Genomic DNA, 20,454 nt, shown 5'->3' with positions numbered 1-20,454 from the left:
TATTTTGTTCATCTCCAGGGTGCATTCTGTCTACTGATAAGCAGCCTTCAGACAGGAGGCATCGTAATTTTAGATATAGAATACACAACTAACTCTAGGTCATCACGTTTATGAATAGGAAATTAAAATAGGAAAAAGAGTTCCCCCCTTTTAAATTACAGTCATGGTTGTCAGATGGGAGAAAATGTGAGGTTCAGACTTGACAGTCTTGAACTTCACAGGCTGGGCTTCCTGGTGGGTTCTGGTGCTGGAGGCTGTTCTCTGCCTCCCCCTATCATCCAGTTCCTGCAACCTCGCCCTGACTGCCAGCCCTGCATTCCCTGCTTAAGGACTCTCACCTTGAGGGTGGGGTTGAGTGACGCAGGGGGAGGCGCTGGTGCCAGGGCTGACTTTGCTGGGGTTATTCTGATGCTCGTGAAGTTTATGGGTCAACCCTCCCTACTTCCCACTGTTTCTTGTCTTTAGACTCACTGTCCAATCTACCTGGTCAACGTGTCCAGTATCTCGGCTGGTGACGTTATCGCAGCTGCTAAGATGCAAGGTGAGTCCATAGACTTGGCTGGACAGAGTAGGTCAAGTGGAGGGACTGGAGACGGACGGGGCCCATCAGCTCTGCTCACTCCTGGCCCCAGCTCCTGAGACCAGGACCTGAGCCAGCCCTTCCCTTTCATCTGCCACCATCTTCCTCAGAGCCGCCCTGTGCTATCCTGGCTTTAGTCTGCTAGAACATGAGCTTTTTCTTCTGCAAATTTGTGTGCATAACAGCTCTACGGAAGTGTCTGTCACTTCTCCTGGGTCTGGTAAAATTTTCCAAGTTTTAAACCCACTCATTAATTAGTGTTTTTTTGGCCTCATAGATTTTACTAGCAGTTGCCTTGGCAACTAACATAAAATGCTGGACCAGTTTCAGTGGGCATTTCAGGGGCTGTTTGGGAAGTCCCTAAAGAAAGAACAGTGTGTGGGCCCAGCTTCCTTTCTAGCCTCCTGGAACCCTGTGTATGAGTCCGAGGGGCACTTGTATGGCTTCTGTTGCGGATCGCCTGGCAGTACCTAAAGGCTTGCAGATGCTTGGAGTCCAGCCCCGCCCCAGGTGCTGGTAAGGGGCTGGTAGCAGGAGAAACAAAGTCACAGTCACAAGCCTGGGGATACAGATCAGAAGCAAGGGCATCCCAGCCTTCAACTATAATCGATCAGAAGCAAGGGCATCCCGGCCTTCAACTCTATCACCCTCTAGATCCCACCGCCTGCCTCTCCCCTCACTGAAGACCCTTGGAGGGTCTCACCTAGACTGTCGTCCCAGCCTGGTGACTGCTCCTACCTCCTGTCTCCCTGTCCTCCAGCCCTGCTACGGCCGTCCCTGTCCTACCTCAACCATTCTCTTGAAGCTGCTCACAGCACCTGCCTGTCCAGAAAACAGTCTAGACTGCTCTTTAGCGGGCATTCATGGCCCTGCGTGCCTGTTCACCCACCGTCAAGCTCCGTCTGCCAACAGCACCCTGCACACAACCGTGCTCCGTCCAAACCAGACTCCTCAAAGTGCCGCTTGGTCCTGCCGGGCCTTGGTGCCCATGTCCCTCTGTCCTCCTTGCCTAAGTCAGCAGGAGAATAGGGAAGCTCTCTGGGCTTGAACCCAGCTGTGCTCTCAAAAGCCCTGTGAGCTTTGGCAGGTCCCTTCCTCTCTCTGACCTCAGCTCCTAAACCTGTAAAATGAGAGGCGCACACCTCTCGGGTTCGGTGGCTTCCTGGTTATGGTTCTGACCTTTCTTCTTCCAGGGAAGGTTGTGCTGGCTGAGACCACCACTGCACATGCCACGCTGACAGGCTTACACTACTACCACCAGGACTGGTCCCACGCGGCTGCCTTCGTCACGGTGCCTCCCCTGAGACTGGACACCAACACCTCCACCTACCTCATGAGCCTGCTGGCCAAGTAAGGCGTTTCAGCAGCACATTGCAGGGATGTGTACATCTTTAGGAAGACGTCATAGAGGGCCCAGGAAACAAATCTGAGCTAGGTTTGATTTCATTGTGCCCATGGGATGATTGTGCTTTTCTTACCTTCTCTGAGCCCATCAGATAATTGCCATCCTATTGGGATTTTATGACCGCTTGATATGGAGTGAGATCTTCTGAAGTGTAAGAGTGAAGAGCACATATAGAACTGTGAACAGTGGTTATTCGGAATTTCAAAGGACATTGATCTCTTACTCTAAAGCCCAGTGGGGAGCTGCAAAACGTGGCCTGTGACTTATCCTAGAATGTAGGGGTCCTTTCTGTTTTTTTTTCACCTCTCCCTCTTCTCGTTGGCTCCCGTGTGCCCCTTGTCTGTACATCCCTCTTCTGTGGGTTTCTCCTCCTTTCCTTCCCCTTTCCCTTTTTCTTCTGCACTTTCTCCCCCTTTGCTTCCCACACCCTTCCTCCAGATCTCCTTTCTCCAGCTCTTTTATTTCTGACACTGCTTTTTCCCATGCAATCCCAATCTAAAGGAAACAGTCTGAATTCAGTGGGACCCAATCATGGAAGGGTTTTTGTTTTATCCCAATAACTGCTTGCAGCTTCTTTCTCTCTCCTATTAACGTTTTGGGGCCGGGCACAGTGGTTCGCGCCTGTAATCCCAGCCCTTTGGGAGGCCAAGGTGGGTGGATCACTTGAGGTCAGGAGTTCAAGACCAGCCTGGCCAACGTGGTGAAACCCTGTCTCTACTGAAAATACAAAAAATTAGCCAGGCATGGTGGTGTGTGCGTGTAATCCCAGCTACTTGGGAGGCTGAGGCAGGAGAATCACTTGAACCCAGGAGGCAGAGGTTGCAGTGAACTAGGATCATGCCACTGCACTCCAGCCTGTCCAGCAACAGAGCAAGACTCCATCTCAAAAAAAAAAAAAAAAAAAAAAATTGGGGGAGAAGACGTTGCTTTCTCTTCACTTTTGGATATTAAAGTTCCATCCAGTTTAAGACTCCATCTCCTTCCCTCCTGATCCCCAGCTCAGCTTGGGTTGGGGTAGGAGGACGAGGACAAAAGGCGAGGGGATTCTTCTCCATACCCAAGCATGCATCCCTCCTAGCTTGCAGCACTAGCAATGCCTCTGTGAACAAGGACCCACACAAGGCAACTTATGCCTGGCCACCTTCTACAGTATCTGAGGCCCAGAGGAAGCCCACACGGCCTTTCTGCTCCCTGTGGCTCAGAGGCAGGTCCATAGCCCACAGCCCAGGCAGATGCCCACTGCTCTCAGCTCTGTTCTCCATAAGTGAACCTCTTGAAGTATGCCCTCCTTGTCTTCAGGGTGGACTGGTGGGGAGAGGGTATGGAAGCCCCACTCAACTCAGGAAAGAGGAGGGGAGGGAATGCCAGGACTCTCCATCCTGCCAACCCCTCAGTCTCCCTCCGAGGGTCCCACTTTCTAGACCTGGGGGGTGGGGATTTGCCTCTTCTAAGATGGTGCAGGGGCAGTGGAGGGAAGCGACTGGCCCCACTGAAGGTGGCTCTCTTAGATAATAAGGTGCTTGTCTCATCCATGTCCTTAGCTTTCAGTTCTGGTTGCCAACCACTGGAAAACTCCCACTCTCATCCCGTTATGTTCACAACCTAAACAGAGTTGGGGGGTGCAGGGGCTTAGCCAATGCGAGTGGAGTGGAGAGCCATCGATAGGGGCGTGGACGAAAGTGACCTCTGTGGAGGGCAGTAAGCACCATGGCATGGGGATGGTCATTGTATTCTGTCCCATAGCCTTGGTGGGTGCCAGGCGGTGGCAGCTCTTACAATATTTACATATTTACATTATGTAAATAAATATGGAGGGTAAAGATGAAGAGAGAAATGCTAGATCAGCTCTTACTCTTAAAAAATGCTTGTTTTGGCTGGGCATGGTGGCTCGCACCTGTAATCCCAGCACTTTGGGAGGTGGAGGCAGGCAGATTACCTGAGGTCAGGAGTTTGAGACCAGCCTGGCCAACATGGTAGAATCCTGTCTCTACTAAAAATACAAAAATTAGCTGGGCATGGTGGCTCATGCCTGTAATCCCAGCTACTCCAGAGGCTGAGGCAGGAGAATCGCTTGAACCCAGGAGGCGGAGGTTGCAGTGAGCCGAGATCGCGCAACTGCACTCCAGTGTGGGCAACAAGAGCAAGACTTCATTTAAAAAAAAAAAAAAAAAAAGCTTGTTTTGAGAAGAATCAACCTCCTTTTCATCATCAGCAATACAATAAAAGAAACTATTACCAAGACTCCACTATAATAATGTGGGCTTGGTTCCAAGGTCAAGAATCTTTTGAAACACCCCTGCTTGCTACAAGCAAATTTACTGAAAGAACAAAAAAGATAATAAGTGCTTCAACCCACCCAAATTACAGCGCCCAAACCCACACAAATTCAAATAGACTGGGGGGGAATAAGTATCATTGAATAATTTAAGTTTTTATATCTAGCCTACTTTGTCGAATGTATTTTAATTATTTAAATTAATTCTATTTATTTAAATAGAAATGTAGTTTTTGTGTTATGAGAATAGTCTGAATCCCTTTTTAATCAGTGCATATTGTAAATGGGTGCTACTTTATAGGATTTGGAGCATAATTTTAATATTTTAATTATTTATAGAAATTTATGATGACTATAATTTTGCTTTTGTAACACATTATTGGTTATAATTTATATGATGCAAGATACTTGATAGAAAATTCAGACACCAATTATTATTCCCATAAGAAATATGAGCTGTTTCCTAATTATCTACTTTAGGACATGATTTGTGATTTGTTAGGCCCTACAGGAATAAAAAAGTACAATCTATAGATATAACTATTTATGCTTTATTCTGGCTTCTTTGTTTTTTGTTTTTTGTTTTTAGACAGGGTCTGGCTCTGTCACTCAGGCTGGAATGCAGTGGTACAACCTCCTGAGTAGCTGGGGCTACACATGTGCACCACCACAGCTGGCTCGTTTTTTGTTTGTTTGTTTGTTGAGCCAGGGTCTCACTCTGTCTCCCAGGCTGGAGTGCAGCCTCTCAAAGTGCTGGGATTACAGGCATGAGCCACCCTGCACCACTGTGCCCAGCCTAATTTTTGTATTTTTTGTATTTTTTCATCATGTTGCCCAGGCTGGCCTCAAACTCCTGACCTCAACTGATCCACCCGCCTCGGCCACCTAAAGTGCTGGGATTACAGATGTGAGCCACTGTGCCTGGCCTAAAGTCTGGCTTCTTAAAGGGACAAGAAGTTTTTTCATTTGATCATATAAAATTGTACAGTACTTGGCAAAGCCAGTCATGTTTTAAACTTTAAATGGTTTGGATGGGGGCTTCCTATCTCCCAGATTCAGGGCAGCACTGAGAGAGCTCAGAGGGCCTCCTAGAATGTAACTACCGTCATTCACGGCTGCTTAGTGGGCACCTTTGTATAGGAGCCTTTTCAGAAAGCTGGGTGCTCAGGAAGACTTGCTGGTTAAAGAGCAGGAGTTGAGCCTGTTGCTCTCAGGGTCCCTGACCTGCCCTTCATGACTGCAATGGGCATCTTCTGCCCTGAGCCCCGCTCAGGTATCCAGAGGGCCCCTCAGGAGAAAGGAAACCCTAAAGATTCCATTCATCTGTTGGGGCTTCTGCAGGTCCAGAGAGTGTGGGGAGCCTTGGGGCTCTGCGGGAGAATCTCTTGCAAAGAGTCTCTGCAAGGGCCAGAGCAGCCTCTTTGGCCCAGGGAAGGCCCAGCCTACTGCACAGGAAGAGCGATGCATCTTCACCACGGGTTTGGCCAAAGACATTAGTCACTGGGTGGGAGCTGAGACTGATAAGCCCCGCCAGGTCCCCCGTGGAGACAGCCCTATGGAGCTAACTGGCCATCATCTGAGAGCCTTAAGAATATGCTTCCTCACCAGGTCAGATAATGCTTTCTGCCCCCACAGTCTCCTGGAGTGGGCATCTTAGATGGCCCACAGGCACTCACAAGGCTCTGGGGCCTCTTACAGAGTACAATGGGACCCCTGCCCCTGACCTTCAGGGCACCCACAGTGTGGTCCCAGCAGTCATCCCCTCCCCAACCTGACCCCCCTGCTCCAGCCAGGCCTTTCTCTGCCCCTGCAAAGCCACTTCCTCCTGAGGTTTCCCTGGCCTGGTTTGCGTGGGCATTCTCTCTCCTCCGCCCCTCACTGCCTCTGAGCCCTTGGCCTGTAGAGATCTCTGAATCCGGGCCAGCTGCCTGCCTCCCTCATTGGGCAAAGGATCTGCTGCCATGAGCCCTCTCTCCCTGTTCTTCCCTACGTCTTCTCTGACCCAGGAGCCCCTCAAGGGCCTGCCTGTCCCTTAGCCACCCACAGCCTTGGATGGAGGATGGCTTTTTTTTTCTTCTTTTCAGACCGAGTCTCCTTCTGTCCCCCAGGCTGGAGTGCAGTGGGGCGATCTTGGCTCACTGCAGCCTCCGTCTCCTGGGTTCAAGCGATTCTCTCACCTCGGCCTCCGGAGTAGCTGGGATTACAAGCACCCACCACTACGCTCAGATAATTTTTTTCTATTTTTAGTAGAGACAGGGTTTCACCATGTTGCCAAGGCTGATCTCGAACTCCTGGCCTCCAGTGATCCACCTGCCTCAGCCTCCCAAAGTGCTGGGATTATAGGCATGAGCACCTGGCCCGAGGACAGCCTTAATATATGTGTGAGGACCGTAGTCATGAATGGCATTGGGGAAGAACAGAGTGGCTTGCATACCACTCTCGGTCTATTAAGTCAGGCTTCTAGCTTGTCCCTCCTTCCCCTTCTGGGCCATTAGAATCCCCACATCCAAGGAAGGCTATGAGTCCAAGTTATTCAACAAAGCTTAACATTGAACTTGTGAATGCTTGTTGCCAGCAGGTTGGGGTTGGAGAGCTGATGAGAGGGAATTGGCATACAATTCCATGAGAGTAGAACCACCTCCACCATCTCACTTCAGCTAGACTCTAAGTTCGGCTTTTCTCTGCTATCTTCACTCTTAAACATTGCTATCCCAAGGCCTTCACTGAAGTCTCCTGTGACACAGACAGACTGTGCCACACTCATTCTGTAGATGAGTAAACTGAGGTTCACACAGATGCAGTAACTCATGAGAGGCCACATGGCCTAAGCGGCAGAGCTGAAATTGGAGTCGGCTTTGCCTGGTTCCCACACGGCGGATTTTCCCTATATCTATCCTCACCCTCTAGGTTCCTCACCTCCCCTCCCCTTACTGGTCACCTCCTTTTCTCTACCCAGTGACACTCTGAACATCGTGGCATCAGATCACCGGCCTTTCACCACAAAGCAGAAAGCTATGGGCAAGGAAGACTTCACCAAGATCCCACATGGAGTGAGTGGTGTGCAGGACCGCATGAGCGTCATCTGGGAGAGAGGAGTGGTACGTTTCCTAGAGCCACCCCCCCCACAACGATCTGATCCCTGCTCTAATCCCCGTTTCATCCCCGTTCTAATCCCAATAAGTGTTTTCACTCCTCAGATCCTGTCAAAGAATGTTCTTAGAAGGGCTGGTTCAATCCCAGCTCTTTGTTTCACTCAAAAACAAAACACAAAACACAAAAGGTCTTTCCCCCGATTAGAAAGGTAGTAAGACCTATTATGGAAATTTGGAAAATACAGAAAAGTATAAGAAAAAAAACCCTTAATTCCATGCCTAGAAATTAAACTACTATTAACATTTTAGTGTATTTCTTTCATTTAGTTCTGTGCATGTACTGTACTTTTTTTTTTTTTTCCTTTTTTGCTACGTTACCCAGGCAGGTCTTGAACTCATGGGCTCAAGCTATCCTTCCACCTCTGCCTCCCTAAGTGCTGCGATTGTAGGTGTGAGCCACCACACCCAGCTATACATTATTTTAATAACTGGCTTCATATTTTTTTCTTTTACCAACTGCTATACTAACCAGGATTTTTTTTCTTCATGTAACACTATACCCTGAGTATCTCCCTATATCAGTAAAAATTATTTAAAGACATCTTTTTTCATGGCTGAATATTTTCTCCAATGAAAGTACCATACTTTATTTAATCCTTCCCTGATGTTTGGGACTTTTGGCTATTTCTAATTTTTGCACTTACAAATAATGCTGTGGAAAACCTCTTTGTTCAGGAGTGTATGTCAGCATTTCTGATTATTATTATTATTATTATTATTTTTTTTTTTGAGACAGAATCTCCCTCTGTCACCCAGGCTGGAGTACAATGGTGCTATCTCAGCTCACGGCAACCTCCACCTCCCGGGTTCAAGCGGTTCTCCTGCCTCAGCCTCCCGAGTAGCTGGGACTACAGGCGTGCGCCACTATGCCCAGCTAATTTTTGTATTTTTTGTAGAGACGGGTTTTCACCATTTTGGTTGGTCAGGATGGTCTCGATCTCTTGACCTCGTGATCCGCCCATCTTGGCCTCCCAAAGTGCTGGGATTACAGGCATCAGCCACCGCGCCTGGCCTCTGATTATTATTTCTGATTATTTCCTTAAGACCGCATCCTAGAAGTGGATTTTTAGGCCCAGGGATGTGAACATTTTTAAGGCTCTTGATTTGATATATTTTGTCTAATTGCTTTCAGAAAAGATAAGAACTGGGACTTCATTTGAATACCACCTGTTCTGCACATGAAGAATAAGTATTTTTGGTCTTGATCTATCTCAGATTAGATTCAAAATAGTATGAGCCCCAAAGAGATTTGAAGTTCTCAAGACTAAGCTCATGGAAGGCCAAGGAGATGGCTCAGGAAATCCCCTTGAAGAGAGTCCACAGTATTCTCATGGGTGGGGCAGTAAGATGTTTTCCTAGAGCGTATATAACCCTTTGAAAATATCACCCTTAGTAGATGAAGGGAGGTTCCTGACTCATCCGTGTGGGCACAAGAGCAGAGCTGGTTTTACAAACAGGAGGCAGATTTGCCCCTGGGCAGGAAGCCTGAATGGAACCATGGCCACTCACCATAGTTGCTGGGTGAAGGGAGAAAGGAATAAATGAGCACTTGGGACCCAGCCAAGCAGGCTGGCTCATCTGAGATGGTGCTCACGGCCTTGTCCCTTTGTGACCACTGTCCTGACCACCTAAGCCCTAAGTCCATGGGCCAGCATCAAAGGTGACCAAGGGTTTGAGACCCACCCTCAGAACCTGGTTGATTTGACACTTTCTGCAACATTTCAGGTTGGAGGAAAGATGGATGAGAACCGTTTTGTGGCCGTTACCAGTTCCAACGCAGCTAAGCTTCTGAACCTGTATCCCCGCAAGGGCCGCATCATCCCCGGAGCCGATGCTGATGTGGTGGTGTGGGACCCAGAAGCCACAAAGTAAAGTTTGTTGCTCGTCCCCAGGGCTAGAGGGGCTTGGGATTTTGAAGAGGACTTGCATTACAGATCTCCAAAAGCATATAATTTTGCACTATTTCTAGCACAAAATATGGCCCTGGCCTACAGTTGGCCATCTTCTCCCTCCATCTTCACACAGTTTTTCTTCTGTGTCACACATGTCTGGTGTGTCTGTCTCCTCTTCTTATAAGGACACCGGTCAGATTGGATTAGGGCCCACCTATATGACCTCACTTTATCTTAATGATTACATTAAAGGCCCTAAATAGTGCCATGTTCTGAGGTTCTGGGTGTTAGGACTTCAGCAGAAGAATTTTGAAGGGAGCCAATTCAACCCATAACAACCAGCCTTTGGGGCTCACCCCTCCCATGGAGCTGTGACATTTTGACCTGTCCTCAGCGCTTTCTCTCCCGCCATTGCCTCTCCACCAGGACCATCTCAGCCAGCACGCAGGTCCAGGGAGGAGACTTCAACCTGTATGAGAACATGCGCTGCCACGGCGTGCCACTGGTCACCATCAGCCGGGGGCGCGTCGTGTATGAGAACGGCGTCTTCATGTGCGCCGAGGGCACCGGCAAGTTCTGTCCCCTGAGGTCCTTCCCAGACACTGTCTACAAGAAGCTGGTCCAGAGAGAGAAGGTGAGGTGGGAGGAGGAAGATGCAGGGGTGTTGGCGCCCCCTGCCGGGGAACATCCTCCATGACTGTTTTAAATCTCAAAGAGATGTTCACTCCAGTTTTCTACCCAATTCCATTGCCCTCTCACCAGCGTTGAGAGGGGAGGGTGCGGCAGGGCCAGGGAACGCTAGAGTCAGAAAATGCTGATTTCTGTTCCCCGTCTTTGATTACCGAGTGGCATTTTAAGTGGTCAGGCAGCAGGAGTCCTGAGTTGCTGAGGGCACAAGTGGGAAATGTGAGTGTGTGCGACCGCTGAGCTCCTCTGGATACGCAGGCTTGGGGTGGAGGAGGTGCTGGGGGCTGGAGATACTGCTTTGGCTCGGCTCCCTCCCACTCTTGATGAAGCAAGCGGGGGTAGAGCTGGCATTTGCAAAGCATTGTCTGAAGCACAGGAGGAGCAGGCACCTGAACACGGGAGGCCCACACTGCTGGCACACAGAGCGCACGAGAGGGCTCAGAGCTTTCAGAGAAACCAAGGACCCTTCTCTCCCAGACGCCAATGAGTGAAGAAATCCACTGCCAGGTCTGCCGTGGGGGCGCAGGCTTGGGCTGCCTGAATGAAGAAAGCGTGACTTTCGTGATCGCAGGGCTAAATCCAAAAGCAAACTCAGGGTCTCTCACTCATCACACTCAGCTAATGTTTATTTTTTTGTAGAGACGGACAGGGTTTAACCGTGTTGCTCAGGTTGCTTTCAAATTCCTGGGCTCAAGAGATCCGCCTGCCTCGGCCTCCTAAAGTGCTGGGATTACAGGCGTGAGCCACTGCGCCCGGCCCAATAACACTTTTTAATACGATGTAGGACCATAAATGACCTCTGCAGTAATAACTGCTCGTACTTCTGTGTTGCCTCTCATGTGCCGGAGCAGTTGGAACAGCTTTACACATATTAACTCATCTGCTCTCCTGCAACTCTCTCATGTAGGTACTAGTATTGTGGGCACAGAAAAGTAACTTGCACAAAGCCACACAGTTTACAAGTGACAGAGTTGGGATTGGAACCTAGGCAGTCTAGTTGTAGAATATAGACTCCTAACTCTACTGCCTTTGTGAGTACAGAATTAGCTAGTATTGCTACTGGGGGCCTCTCGTCTCCAGATGGGGCTGTGTTTAGCCTCTGTTCCCTCAGAGTTGTCAGACCAGTAAAGGGTGTGGCTTCGTGGGAACCTAAGGTGGGGAATAACATTGTGCTGTGTGGGAGGGCGCTCTCTAAAGTTGACTTCCGGTTGGGCATGGTGGCTCACGCCTGTAATCCCGGCACTTTGGGAGGCCGAGGTGGGTGGATCACGAGGTCAGGAGTTCAAGACCAGCTGGCCAAGATGGTGAAACCCTGTCTCTACTAAAAATACAAAAATTAGTCAGGCACCGTGGCAGGCACCTGTAATCCTAGCTACTTGGGAGGCTGAGGCAGGAGAATCACTTTGTGGGGGAAGAGGTTGCAGTGAGCCAAGACTGCGCCACTGCACTCCAGCATGGGCGACAGAGTGAAACTCTGTCTCAAGAAAAAGAAAAGAAAAGAAATTCGGTTAAAGTTGACTTCCTCAGATGTCTACCTGCTACCTCAGTGAGGCTTCCACCAGTGTTGAGGGGGAGCCAGTATCTCTCCCGTACACATGCATGCACACACACGTGCACTCACATACATGCACGCATGCACACACGTACACATATGCACATGCTTTTTAGGAGGTACAAGAAAACTCCAGCCCCTGGACTCAAGGTTTAAGAAGCCTTGGTCACTTGCAGTGATTTGGGTCTTGGGCAGAGTGGCAGTGTCTAATGTCCCACCGGCCCCCAGGGAGGCCATGGTTGTATCACTCAGCTCTGATGGTGTTGTCCTGTTCTTCTGCTCCTCCTCCATCCTTCCCTAGACTTTAAAGGTTAGAGGAGTGGACCGCACTCCCTACCTGGGGGATGTCGCTGTTGTCGTGCACCCTGGGAAAAAAGAGATGGGAACCCCACTCGCAGACACTCCTACCCGGCCTGTCACCCGGCATGGGGGCATGAGGGACCTTCATGAATCCAGCTTCAGCCTCTCTGGTAAGAGTCAGGGGGCCACGGGAGGAGGACGGGGGTCTGGGAGAAGTGGCCCACCCAGGCAGTGGGACTTACGCCTGCTTTTCTTTTGTGTCCTCTCCTCCCTCCCGTTGCCTATTTCCAGGGATGAGTGCTGGTTTGGATATTAGACTCACACAGACATTAGTGGGGACAGGAGGGTTGTCCTGGTCCCTGGGCACAGATGCTCTAATAGGCCATGGCCCACCTGGGGCTCTCCTCGGGGTTTCTAAGTTCAGATATTTTTGTCCCTTGAAACATCTTGAGGGCTGTGCACACAGTGGGTGCTCCAGAGATGCCCTGAGCTCAGAAGAGTCAGCCCTGTCTATGGTTCACGGGACTGCACCCACCGGCCCTTCGCCTGCCCCAGCCCACTCCTCACCAGCCTTTGTGCTCCTTCTGCTACCCCCCTCCTCCTCTGACCTTCCCACACCTGTTCCCGCCTTTGCCCCACCTTCACCTTCTTTTTTACCTGGAATTGTATTGTATATATTTTATTAACTTTAAGTAAAATATTTTCTCTTGACTTCTGATGCCCGGTTTTTTCTCTTGTCTTTCTGTCCTTTGGGTCCTGGCCCCAGTCCTTCTGCGGAATCTCTGGTTTCCTTGGGGGGTCCGATCCCAGTTCTTAAAGCCATGATCCGCAGTTTCCCGCCCCGCCCCCCACCCATCACCCTGCGAGCCACGGGCTCATAAATGATGACCCTCAGTGGAGAACAAGCAGAGGCTGTAAGATGCCTCGGGCCTCCAGGCGGCTTAGCTGGGAACTGTCACCACCACTTGCAGGGGGCTAGGACCCTGGGTCTCCCTGAGCACAGCTGAGCTGCCTTCAGGCTGCCTTCAGGATAAGCCCAGAGAGAGACCAAGCACCCACTCAGTAAGGGCTGTGCTGGGATGGGCACAGCAAGAGGCGCAAGACCCTGGTCCTTCCACCCACAGCCCGGAGCTTACTGGGGGAGACAAGCCCCATACACAAACCATCCTGCTGTGAGAGCAGAGGGCTAAACCAGAGGGATGCCAACGGGGCAGCACCTGCCTGCCCAGGCTCCTGTGTGCCCTGCTTTGGGCCAGGCGCAGCTTGTGGCAGAAGAAATGAGGTCCCTGTTGGAGGTGCTGGTAGCCCATGGGGAGGGGTCCTCTCTCAGGACCAGTCTCATTGCTGAGATGATGGCTCCACTACTCTGAGGGCCACTGCCACTCCCACCAGTGGCGGGCCATGAGTGGAGTCAGAAAGGGACCCTGGCATAGAAGACTTGTTTATGCACACTCAGGTCTTGCCAGTCCCGGAGGCGTGGACTCCCACCGCCTTCCTCCTGCAGCCAGACCCACGAGAGGCAAAAAGACCCCAGAGCTGCAGGGCCCCTGCTGACCAGCAGCCTCCTCCTCTCCTGCCTGAGAGCCAAGACTGGGCAGAACGCCTGCCCAGACAGCAAACATCAGGCAGCCTGTCCCCTCCTCTCCACCCCAAATCTTGTCTGTTCTAAGCAGGCCAGGCTGAAGAATGTCCCACTGGGCTCTCCGGGACACTAGACCCTCCCTCTCCCTCCCTTTGTGTTTTGTTTGTTTTTGTTTTGTTTTTTTTTTTCAATCCTTCTCCTGTATAGACCCTCCCTTTGTAACTAAGTCATGGGATTTCAAGATGCAGGGCCTTTGGGCTGTGGTTCTTTCATTTTCCATTGTTTAATGGCATACCCTCATTTTTCTCTCTCGCTTACTCACTGAGGCATATGTACAAAGGCCCATGTGCCAACAGGCTGGCCAATGACCTGCATGCACGAGAGACTGTATGCCCAGGCATGGGGCAGTGAAGTTAGCACAGTGGGCAGTTAATAAGGTAGGCTCTGAATCAGGAAAACCTGGGTCCAAGTCCAGGCTCTGCCACTTACACACTGCAACACGGGGCAAGTCACTTAACTTCCCTGAGCCTCGGTCTCCTCGTCTGTAAAATGGGATGGAGTGGCTGTGAGGATTCACTCAGGCCGTGCACACAGTGAGCCTCCAGGAGAGGGTGTCTGTGGTTTGTCAGCAGGCACAAGAGCCCATCTCACCCTCTGTGCTTCCTTCCCTGCAGGCTCTCAGATCGATGACCACGTTCCAAAGCGAGCTTCAGCTCGGATCCTCGCTCCTCCCGGAGGCAGGTCGAGTGGCATTTGGTAAAGGCATTGCCCAGCCCCCCGAGTGAGGACGCACCGCCGCCACCAGCCCGCAACTCTCCGGCCGCAGCTGCAGGGGCAGGAGAGGCTGGGCTGGGCAGCACACCACCCGAGGGGGGCCCCAGGACCCACGGAGCCTTCCCTATGTCTGCAAAGTGATTCACTGTGCTTCGAGCCAACTCTAACAGGCACTTTGAAATGTGTTCCTCCTGCTGTAGTCCTTTCTGCCTTGGTCTCGGCGGGCTTTTCTGGGGCCCAGGAAGCCCACACTATGCACAGAGCCCAATGCATAGAGCCCTGGCCAGCCCTTCCTTTCACTCCTGCCTCCACTGGCTTTGGGAAAGCCCAGACTTTAGTGCCCTGCCCCCTGGCTGACTGGCCAGTTGTCCAGAGCACTTTAGCAGATGTGGTTTCAAAGTAAAGACCTCCTCCCCCACCCCTTAGGCCCCGCGGTGACATTTCCCAAGTCAGACAGATGTCAGCTTCCCAGCCATGCCCAGAACGTCCCATCTCCCCCAACCCACCTCTGGCCCTGTGTAGGGGCAGGGATGGGGGTGGCTGGGACACCTGGTGCCCCTTGCCAGCTTCTCCTGCGCCCCGCCCACACCCTCGGAGGGTCACAGACCCAGAAGGGTAGCTGGGCGGGGCTCGAGGCTGGTGCCAGGCGCGTGTAAATGGTTTTGTTTTGCACGTTTGGTTTGCGCAGTAGTTTGGTTTGACTTGTTTGTGCATCCTGTGAAAAATAACGGTGCTTGTGTCACTAGCATAGAATAGCAACAGGAATAGATGTGGTCCTTAGGAGACGCTGCACTCGACACCAACCAGACAGCACAGGGCAGGGGCAGTGGAGAGGGCTGGGCTCACAGGCCTCTCTTCTCCCCGCCTGGGGTCTTCCAGGCTGCCGGAGACCCTGGCCCTTTCCCCTTCCCCTCCCCTCCTTGTCTAGTTTTCCACATTCCAAAAGGGGGCCTGGGATGCTAGCCCCGGAGATGCCAGCCCTTCAGGAAGCAGGTGTCCTTTCCCCTCTCTGCCCCTGATCACTCCCAGCACTCCCTCTGCCTTCCCCTGTCTCTGCCTGCCACCATACACACACACACACACACACACACACACACACAGCTTCCTATAACTTCTTCATGCTGGACAGAGACTCAGCTCTCCTCCTGTGTGACTGGCAAGAGGCCTCATGCCTGCTGAGAGAGGAGGAGTGGGAGAGGGGCTCGCCAGACACCAGAGAGGGAGACCCCAGGCCCACAGGACCTGGCTGTTGAACCCTCATTGCTGCTCAGGTGCCGTGATCTCCTGTGGTCGGCACCAGGCCCTCGCCGGCTCATGGCCTCATCTTCTCCCCTGTCCGTCCAGGTGGGCCCTCCCTGCTTCTGAAGCCCCACAGAAGTTCCCATGGAAACACTAGAGGCTGGGTGTCTCCCACCTCCAGTGATCTGGGAAGTGACCCAGCCGCCTGCCCTTGTTAAGCCTTGTCTGCCCTGTGGGAAGTGACTTCATGTTGCACATGTGATTTCAGCCTCCGAGGCTTGCGCGAGGCTTCTGGACCCTCAGTTAAAGGTCAGCCCCTGGCCGGGCGCGGTGGCTCATGCCTGTAATCCCAGCACTTCGGGAGGCCAAGGCGGGTGGATCACGAGGTCAGGAGATCAAGACCATCCTGGCTAACATGGTGAAACCCCGTCTCTACTAAAAATACAAAAATTAGCCGGGCTTGGTGGCGGGCGCCTGTAGTCCCAGCTACTGAAGAGGCTGAGGCAGGAGAATGGTGTGAACCCAGGAGGCGGAGCTTGCAGTGAGCCAAGATCATGCCACTGCACTCCAGCCTGGGCAACAGAGTGAGACTCCATCTCAAAAAACAGACAAACAAAAAAGTCAGCCCCTGCACATCTCTGTAGTGCTTTTCATGTATTCAAACCACTTCCATATATGACCTCTCACTTGGTCCTCATGACCGTGGAGCACTTATTATTCTTCCCATTTCACAGATGAGGAAACTAAGGCCCAGAAAGTTGAGGTCCTCTGACCCCAGAAGTGTCTGTGATGACCCTCCCAACCTTGGCTATCTACCCCAGCTGTGGAGAGGAGGTCTGGGGTGACATCTATTGTAGATCCCACCTGAGAGTTTAACCAACGAGAAGACTTACTTTCCTGGTAGGCAGCCTGCTTTGTTTTGCACAGGTAGATAGATTTTTTTCTCATCTTTCTTATAAACAACCTCATGCACATTCTGTGTTTGAGCCAAGACTAGTCACCTGTTGGGGGCTAACCGTGCAGTGTGAGCTGCGTCCACACCCTCACTTCTCCCTTCACTCCCCCTTTCCTCACTCAGGGGCTGAGAGGACAGAGGTGGTCAGCCAGGGAGCAGAGGTGGCGAAGGGGCTCATGGCAAGTGGCAGCCATTGGAACAGGGGTGAGGACCCAGGCCTGGGAAAGCCACCAGGGATGGGGGAAACCATGACACCGCCTCCTGGTGCAGTGCACACCATCTCTGTCCTTGTCAGCCCTCACTGGGTCATGGGCCTTGGGCAGATGCCAAAGAGCCCAGCAGTAGCGGTGGTGGCCAGCTGGGCAGAGCATCCTTGCTCGGGCTAGGAAAGCTTTACCTTCTCTGAGTGCCTCCGCCCGAGAGATGCGTGACCCGTGGCACAGGGGAACCACATCTTGGAGTGGTCTACTGTAGGCCATCGCTTCATCCACCCCCAGTCCTTACATAGGCCCTACCCTTGCCCGGGAGCTTCTAGATGGAAATCAGAAAGAGATTCAAGGAGTCGAATGAGCAGTCAGCCCCCACCATGCGCTCCCTGCCCCGTGCAGAGCTCCAGCCAGCTTCGTCACCAGCCCCACTGGCTCCTGGTTGGAATGAAAGGGTCTCTGGTTGCACTGAATGCAGCTCTCAAACTGGTCTTGTACTTGCTGAATAAATACTGTTGTTCTTGCCTTAGCTGCTCTCTAGGTTTGTGGGGTTAAGTTGCCAGAAAATTGTGCTACTGTGTGTGCGTGTGCGTGCGTGTGTGTAGTGCTAGGAGTCCACAGTAGGTCTCTGTCAAGCCGATGTCGTGATGAGGGCTTTTCCGATACTGACCCAGAAGTCACAGAACCACAAGGAAACCCAAACCCCCTCCAGCTGCTGAGTCGCAGGCACAGCCTGGGGTCGGGATGGAGCCTCCAGCACCCCAGCACCCAGGTGACTTCCCCACTCCCCTGTAAATGTCATGGTGCTAAGACTGTGTCAACCCCAAGATGACACATGGTCCTGTGCTTTGGCCACCGTTTGAGGCAAAAACTAAACAGCCCGACACGTTGTGTTCTGGTGCAGGTTTGTATTAAACTGTAGCTACTTCTCACTTGGACTCTGTTGTGTTTCTTCAAAGAGGAGGGAGTTTGGCAGAGATCTCTTCTACGGTGGCTGGGCAAGGCTTCAGTTGCTAAGAAAAGGCAGCCTTGATCTGTCTCTCCTATTGGGTGGCAGCTCATTGGGAGGCCTGTGCAGAGACTGGATTTTTTTTTTTTTTTTTTTTAAATTCTGAGAGACAGGAGCCCCAGTGGTGCCAGATTTCCAGGGACAAGGTTGCCAAATTATCTGAAATAATTAGGAGGAAGAATCAGATGCTAAAGGGAAAAAAACTAGACTCACTCCATCTACCTGCAGTCACCTATTCTCTTGGCTACCATTTTGGAAGCCCATGGCCACCTCTCCACTCGGCAGAACACTTGGCTGATGGAACGATGGCCTCATAAAAAAAAATCACAAGACAAAGAGCTGTCCCAAGGCCAGTGTGCCTTTGAAGGACCTTCCAGCTGCTCTCCGGCTGTCTAGAACCCCGCTTTTGGGGTTGGCCCTCTGTACTCTCAGCCCCATCCATTGCGTTGAGACCACTCTACCTTCCCTCTAGAGCTCAGTCAGATGTTGGGAGGATTATCTGATTAAACTCTTTCACAATAAAGGGTAAAATTGTGGCTTTTAAGACCGGGTGCTGTGGCTCATGCCTGTAATCCCAGCACTTTGGGAGGCCGAAGCGGATGGATCACCGAAGGTCAGGAGTTTCAGACCAGCCTGACCAACATGGAGAAACCCTGTCTCTACTAAAAAAAAAATACAAAATTAGCCAGGTGTGGTGGTGCACGCCTGTAATCCCAACTACTCAGGAGGCTGAGTCAGGAGAATCGCTTGAACCTGGGAGGTGGAGGTTGCAGTGAGCCAAGATCGCGCCATTGCACTCCAGCCTGGGCAACAAGAGCGAAACTCTGTCTCAAAAAAAAAAAAAAAAAAAATTGTGGCTTCTAGTACTATGGGGTCACTGTACTTATTTCTTAACATTAAAATTCGAACGTTGAGATGGATTTGCCAGCTTGAGATTGATGCCGAGTCCCTGCAATGTATTGAGCCAAAGTGTCTGTTACCCTGTTTTCCCACAACAGGAGAGCACACCAGAATTGGGTTAACTGCCAAAAATCCATTGGGTTTGGATAAAAAAATAATATGACCACACATTTGGCACACTATCAGGCAGTCTACAGGGAAAAAATAAAAGATACCCAGGAAGACATAGGGTGCCTTTTTATGTATGTAGTAGAAAAATCAGAGACCACAGACTCAGACTTCAAAATAAGGCTTGGTCATTTATGAGAATCTGGATTTGGAGAAACCACACCAGTCAGCAGCTAGGCAGCCACCAGTCTCTATTTTCTAACTCAGAATTACAGACTGACCTCTGTACACGGGTAGAGACTAACGCTAAGAATTGCTTTGTAGTTGGCCAGGTGCGGTGGCTCACATCTGTAATCCTAGCACTTTGGGAGGCTGAGGCGGGAGGATTGCCTGAGCTCAGGAGTTCAAGACCAGCCTGGGCAACACAGTGAAACCCAGGCTCTACTAAAATACAAAAAAATTAGCCGAGCGTGGCGGTGAGATCACACCACTGCACTCCAGCCTGGGCAACAAAGCGATACTGTCTCAAAAAAAAAAAAAATTAATTGCTTTTTAGTCAGTGGAAGACACAGGGTCTCATGATATGTAGGGGCTGGTAGACCTTAGAGTCCTAAGTTAATAACGGGCTATTTGACAGTGTTGTAACAACATACATTTGAAAGGGCTCTTAGAGCTTTCCCAGTAGAACAGTAAAGGATCTGGCATTTTGCTGACACTGGGTACTGTCTCATGATGGAAAGTGAGTTCTTTACTTTCCCTTGTGGATTTACAACCATACATTTAGACCTAGAGGGACCAGATGTCTTGGTTTGCTCAGGGCAATCCTGGTTTAAGTCTATTGCCCCAGAATAATTATTAACAGTGTCCACTTTCACTGTGTCAAACATGACGTGGTTTGTGTAATAAATTGCATGGTCACTTTCTGTATACATATACATTCATTGGGCTATTACTGTGCCTGTCCAGGAGTTAAAAATTTTTCCCTTGCTGAAAGACAAGACATGGCATCGTAAGAGATGCGGAAGATGGGTCCTTCCGCAGTGGGTGGTGACTTAGGAGTTTGCATGACAAGCCCTGCGTCTTCACACAGCTCTTGGAGGCTTGATGAGTCTCAGTAGCCAGGGATGCCACAGGGTGGGGAAGGCCGGGGAATGCTTTTCTAAGCTTTTTCAGTTTGCCTCGTAGACCTCATTGTTCCATTAAAAGCTGTAAGCCTACCAAATTCTATCATTTGCTTTTAAGGTGCCTTTGATTCCGTTATGAACTTAAACACCTTGCAACATTTTCAACTACATTTAAAATTCGATTTCCCTTTTAAATACCTTTCCTGAGTACCAAATAATTATTACCAATCTAATAAATTAAACTTATAAATATACTGAGCTTAACACTTTATTAGTTGTTTTGATGCTAAGAATAAACAATATTTCAACTTATAAGTTTTAAGTTACACTTTTTTCCTTTTTTTTTTTTTTTTTTTTTTTTGAGACAGAATCTTGCTCTGTCTGTCGCCCAGGCTGGAGTGCAGTGGAGGGATCTCAGCTCACTGCAACCTCCGCCTCCTGGGTTCAAGCAATTCTCCTGCCTCAACATCCTGAGTAGCTGGGATTACAGGAACCTACCACCATGCCGAGCTAGTTTTTGTTTTTTTAGTTGAGATGAGGTTTCACCATGTTGTCCACGCTGGTCTTGAACTCCTGACCTCGTGATCTGCCCACCTCAGCCTCCCAAAGTGCTGGGATTACAGGTGTGCACCACTGCACTTGGCCAAGTTACACATTTTAAGTTAATTATGAGATGCTTACTTTAATACCCCAAAAAGTTCTCATAGAAATAAA

At 50.6% G+C, this 20,454-nt stretch overlaps 1 protein-coding gene across 4 annotated transcripts in view; it reads left to right on the top strand.

Moving 5' to 3' along the window:
- The window catches only part of DPYSL5 (dihydropyrimidinase like 5), a 135,316-nt gene extending 117,784 nt beyond the window's left edge, over positions 1-17,532 (top strand). For all 4 annotated transcript variants that reach the window (XM_054476124.2, XM_054476123.2, XM_054476125.2 and 1 more), the window contains 7 exons: positions 466-541; positions 1,774-1,930; positions 7,217-7,358; positions 9,138-9,280; positions 9,731-9,938; positions 11,845-12,013; positions 14,100-17,532. In XM_054476124.2, the coding sequence (XP_054332099.1) occupies positions 466-541; positions 1,774-1,930; positions 7,217-7,358; positions 9,138-9,280; positions 9,731-9,938; positions 11,845-12,013; positions 14,100-14,185 (981 nt within the window). In that variant the 3' untranslated portion in view covers positions 14,186-17,532. The remainder of the gene's footprint in view (positions 1-465; positions 542-1,773; positions 1,931-7,216; positions 7,359-9,137; positions 9,281-9,730; positions 9,939-11,844; positions 12,014-14,099) is intronic.
- Positions 17,533-20,454: the final 2,922 nt, after the last annotated feature.

Source organism: Pongo pygmaeus, chromosome 12 (assembly GCF_028885625.2).
Source record: "Pongo pygmaeus isolate AG05252 chromosome 12, NHGRI_mPonPyg2-v2.0_pri, whole genome shotgun sequence".
Taxonomy (NCBI): Eukaryota; Metazoa; Chordata; class Mammalia; order Primates; family Hominidae; genus Pongo; species Pongo pygmaeus.
Note: the sequence above shows the minus strand (reverse complement) of the source record. Positions and strands in the feature narration are given on the sequence as shown.